Source organism: Pelmatolapia mariae, linkage group LG10_11 (genome assembly GCF_036321145.2).
Source record: "Pelmatolapia mariae isolate MD_Pm_ZW linkage group LG10_11, Pm_UMD_F_2, whole genome shotgun sequence".
Taxonomy (NCBI): Eukaryota; Metazoa; Chordata; class Actinopteri; order Cichliformes; family Cichlidae; genus Pelmatolapia; species Pelmatolapia mariae.
The window spans coordinates 23,319,556-23,324,811 of NC_086236.1; the positions used below are offsets into that span (position 1 = coordinate 23,319,556).

General features: G+C 41.1%; 1 protein-coding gene across 8 annotated transcripts in view; it reads left to right on the plus strand.

Moving 5' to 3' along the window:
- gria3a (glutamate receptor, ionotropic, AMPA 3a) overlaps window positions 1-5,256 on the plus strand; it is a 78,320-nt gene that overhangs the window by 71,561 nt on the left and 1,503 nt on the right. For 4 of the 8 annotated variants that reach the window (XM_063488091.1, XM_063488093.1, XM_063488094.1 and 1 more), the window contains one exon: window positions 2,986-3,234. In XM_063488091.1, coding sequence (XP_063344161.1) covers window positions 2,986-3,231 — 246 coding nt within the window. In that variant the 3' untranslated portion in view covers window positions 3,232-3,234. Of the gene's footprint in view, window positions 1-1,774; window positions 1,890-2,985; window positions 3,235-5,256 lie in introns of those variants that run through there. The other 4 variants (XM_063488092.1, XM_063488096.1, XR_010095146.2 and 1 more) reach the window with 3 other exon arrangements.

Genomic DNA, 5,256 nt, shown 5'->3' on the forward strand with positions numbered 1-5,256 from the left:
TGTCTCTGGGGCAAACTATTTACAAACCCAAGCACAAAAAAATAGCCCAAAAAAGCCTGTGCCTCCAGCTGCTTCAATAATGTGCTTCTGTGCAGAGACTGGATATGGATGCATCCGTTTTGTGTTTAGGTTTATTCATATAGGAAAGATTCAGAAAAATACATTTGCATTTCTAAACTGTGAGTCTGGGCAGTGGCTGTTGTTTAAAAGCACATGGTCACCACCTGGTGGTGAGCTTGAACCTCTTTATGTGATGACCAGCAGGCTGTGGCAGTTCACCTTGTGATGTTTTCCCCCTACTGGATGAAAAATCATATTCATAATTTATAACAAAGAGATTTTTTTTAAAAGCAGCTCAGTTGAGTAGATCATTCTACCCAGAATGCCACGAGGCAGGGTAGATGTTAGCCAATTACAACCAGTCATTATCCTAACCAGCTCGCCAGTTTATGCTAATTACATTTACCACTGTAATCTCTGCTGTGGCCTCTCTTAGTGCACCAAAGTGGAGAATAAATACAGCCAGAAAATCAAGATACAAACCACTAGATGTTGCTTCATAAAAAGTGTGTTTGTACTGTGCAGAATGAGGTGCCCTTAAACAGTTATTATGAAAATCATTTAAGTTTTTAGCAGTTGTACCTGCTCTTAAGTTGATTTCTTTGGTTTGTTGTTCATCATCATAGTGTCTGTAAATCTTCTTCTAGATAATACAATTATAAATATAAATGTGTAGGATCTTCCTGATGATTCTGCTTCAGAGGAAAATATTAAACTCTGCCTAACTGCCGACGTTAAATTGGCTCTGACTCGATTGCATTTATAATCATGCGTCTAGCGTCTGCTGTTTGTGTCTGTAGTGTTCAACGCTCAAACAAACTAGTCTCAACTTTGCCCTTCAAAGTGCTCTTCTTGGAGATCAGGACTACAGATCCCTTGCCCCCTGCCCTTTTGTTCTTTTAATATTCACTTATTTTTTATGTATTATTGCAACACACAAGGCGTATTTGACAAGGGGGAAAACACACACACATACAGTGGTGAGAACAATATATTGGATGATGATGATGGATTGCATACACTGATCTTTATTTTCTGAAAGGAAACAAGCCTGGAAATCTAGCAGTCGAGGAAATGCAGCATAATGTCTTCCACAAAAAATCCCTGCAAATCATGACTCTGACCTTTGGAGTCAGAGAGTCTCAAAGCAAATGAATAAATCAAGATCGTTTCATGATCCCTTTATAATTTCCTCTCATGTGATTGGTCACTCTGAGTTAAAAGGGGTGATTTTGTGAGACATTAGCCTCCTAATAGCTGTTTATAAAATTGGACTGCTGTTTGTCTGTTAGTCAGGAAAGGGTTCCTGTTAGATCCACCTTGCTGAACTTCAAAAAGGCTGCCCATAGCAACAACAACAACAAAAAAAATAATAATAATGTGCCCTCAGCAATTACTGCCTCTGTTTTCTTTCATTCCCTGAAAGCTATGCAGCAGCTGCTTTATTCTGCAAGTTTAAATCTTTTTTTTCTTCTTCTTGTGATCAGTGTGTGCCGATTACTCAAAGCGATATAGGTGGGGTCTGGCATGCTAGGTTAGCCATGGATCATGAAAGTCATATTTTTATCTATATACTGCAGTGTTGCTTGCTATCTGTGATATGTTGGCCAGGACCCTACTCTATCGCTTTGTACAGTATAAAGTAGTTTTTAAAAAAGTTGAATAACATAAAATAACATAATACAATGTTATTTATGTTATTTCCCACGTGAAGAACTCCTGTAAACCTTGCAGTATTGAAACTCAGTGAACAAGGCATCTTAGACAAGCTGAAAAACAAATGGTGGTACGATAAGGGTGAATGTGGAACCAAGGACTCTGGAAGTAAGGTCAGTCGCTGCAGGTCTTTTTACACTGATTGCTAAAATGCATTTTGATCTAAATGTTCATACGCAAACATCTAAAGGACACAACAACACATGGAAAACATTCAAAACTAGGTTTGCCCTACACATACCGCAGTGCAACACACACCTACACTTTGAACACGGCTCATTACATTAACTTCTTTGTTTGTAGACAATTCTCAATTTAAAAAAAAATTTAATTTTTTTTGCATGAGAACACACAAGTTTTTTTTAAGTCATACCATAAAGTTTTGAATTGAAACCATTATACTGCTGTTTTTCACCCACACTTGTAGTTTATTGCTGATCTTATTCATTGGTATGTGAAATAGTTTCTCTGGATTTCCCAAAGGCATCCTTATTCTGACAAAGTCCAAACTGACCTTTAAATACCATCTGAGCTCTAAAGTGGTCAAATGGTATTTAATAGTCATGTCTCAAAGATGGAGTGTCAGAGTAAGGAACGTTTTGTTAAAAATTAATTAAAATTAAGAGATTTATATCCTAGAAGTACTTTTTAGGTCAACAAAAAGGCAGAATTTACCTTTTTTTTTTTTTTAGAACTATACAATATATGTTAAAACTCACATACAAATGAATTTCAATATTAGGCTTTTTTTAATAGCAGCAAAATGGTTCAATTCACCTTCTACAGCTTGCCACCTTGATTGTTACATATGCAGTGTTTTTGAGGCTAAGTTTAACAGCTATGATAGTGATCTGAGGATTGTAGACCTGTACGACCACGACCGCCTTCCGCTAGACGTGGCCTCGTAAAGAGACCAAAAAACAGGCAAAAGATAGCAAGTCTCTCTACATTCACCTTCACAGCCACTTAGAGCACAAATAACTTGAGACTAGAAACTAGACAGATTTGAGTTGCTCCAACTTTTCTCATTTTTAGGTAGCCATACCTCAGAGGGATTTGTAGACAGATTTAGCAGCCTCCTCACAGTTTCTGTGTAGTCATAGTGCAGCAGGGTGTAAATATAGTGTAGGTTTTTGTGTTAGTGTATATGAGGTCAGCCTCAAAGTGCCAGTTAAAAGAAGTCTTAACGGAGGTCTTTACCTTCCCCAGGACAAGACAAGTGCACTAAGCCTGAGCAACGTGGCAGGAGTCTTCTATATTCTAGTCGGAGGGCTTGGCCTGGCTATGACCGTGGCTTTGATAGAGTTCTGCTATAAGTCACGGCAAGAAACCAAAAGACTGAAGCTGGCAAAGAATGCCCAAAACTTTAAGCCGGCCCCTCCTGCAAACACCCAGAATTTTGCCACGTACCGTGAAGGCTACAACGTCTATGGGACAGAGAGTGTGAAAATCTAAAGGGTATGTCTTTTACTGTGACCGTAACCTGTTTAGAAATGTACTGAAGTCACATATAAGTGAAATGTTAAAGTTTTGTTTTCAGATGATTCTCAACTTTTAAACTTGCTTCGAGGTTTTTTTTGTTTGAAAAATAAGAAGTTGGAAACCTTTTGAATCATAGACTGTATATAAAAGATGGACGCTTCCAAGTCTGAAAAGTGAATCTTCCTAAACTTACATTAGTGGCCAGCAGGGGGTGAATGCTCCTGCAAAGCAAAGTCAAAATGGAGTGTGTGAGTCTGCCGTGTTCCTCAGTTTCGTCTGTCAGTGATATTAAAGCTGAGTACATGTTAACCCCACTCAGCAGCCAGAGCCTGAACTTCAACAGGTGCAGCAGTGATGAGCAGTCAGGCTTGTAACGGCCGTTTCTACCCACTGTTTGTTTCTACAGTGGAAACAATGTGTCTTTTTGGGCTGGTTTTCATATTCGTTTTGTGTTGTCGGCTTGTAAAAAATAAAATAAAAATCATATGCGTGTCGTCGTTTGGGCTCCGCCAGGGCTGCCCTTCGTCACCAATTCTGTTCGTAGTTTTTATGGACAGAATTTCTCGGCGTAGCCAAGTGGCGGAAGGCTTTCACTTGGTTGGTCTCAGAATCTCATCTCTGCTTTTTGTGGATGATATGGTTCTGTTGGCTTCATCGGGTAATGGCTTCCAGCTCGGACTGGAACGGTTCGCAGCCGAGTGTGAAGCAGTGGGAATGAAAATCAGCACCTCCAAATCTGAGGCAATGGTCCTCAGCCCAAAAAGGGTGGAGTGCCCACTCCAAGTCAGGGATGAGCTCCTGCCCCAAGTGGAGGAGTTTAAGTATCTCGGGGTCTTGTTCACGAGTGACGGGAGAAGGGAGTGGTAGATCGACAGATGGATTGGTGCAGCGGCTGCAGTGATGTGGACGCTGTACCGGTCCATTGTGGTGAAGTTGTGCTGAGTGTAAAAGGGAAGCTTTCGATGTACCAGTCGATCTATGTCCCCATCCTCACCTATGGTCACGAGCTGTGGGTGGCGACCGAAAGTGGCAGAAATGAGCTTCCTCCAAAGGGTGGCTGGCCTCTCCCTTAGAGATAGGGTGAGAAGTTCAGCCATCCGGGAATGGCTCAGAGTACTCCTCTCTTCCACATCGAAAGGAGCCAGTTGAGGTGCTTCAGGCATCTGATAAGGATGCCTCCTAAGCGCCTCCTGGGTAAGGTGTTGCGGGCATGTACCACCGGGAGGAGGCCCCGGGGCAGACCCAGGGCACGCTGGAGAGATTATATCTCTCGGCTGGCCTGGGAACGCCTTGGTGTTCCCCTGGACAAGCTGGAGGAGGTGGCTGGGGAGACGGAGGTCTGGGCTTCTCTGCTTAGGCTGCTGCACCCGTGACCCGGCCTTTGATAAGCAGAAGGATATGGATGGATGGACGTATGTGTGTCTTCATAGGAGTAGAGATTTGTGTTGGTGTGGCAGTGTAGCCTGTAGGTTTATATTGTTAAGTGGTAATTATGAAAGTAAGATTCAGGTCATTTTACATGTAACGGGTAGTGTAATGAATTACTTTCAAGGTGGTACTTAGGTAACATACTGCATTACTTTTAAGAAACGTAATGAGTAATTCAGCAGCTTTTTAAGTAACATCCCAACACTGCTGATGTCACACTAGCTGCATCCCTCCTTTATATACAGTCTGTCTTTAACACACATTAAATTCAGTCTTACCTTTCTTTTCATAATATTTCACTCAACTTGACTCTAATCTGTAACTGATTGTTGATTACTAAGCTTAGTATCTAAAGTAAATTGAACATTTTATCAAGTTTACCTAACCTACTGCAGCTGGTTTGATGCCCTCAGATCTGATGAGCCTGAAGTAATAATTTTCTGTAGTTAACTCACTTTTGTGAAGCAGCAGGGGAATCTTGGCTTTTGAATCAAATAAGCTGAAATTAAATACCCACACACGGCAGTTTTTCATTTGACTCTCTTTTGCACATCTTCTGGCTTCACACAG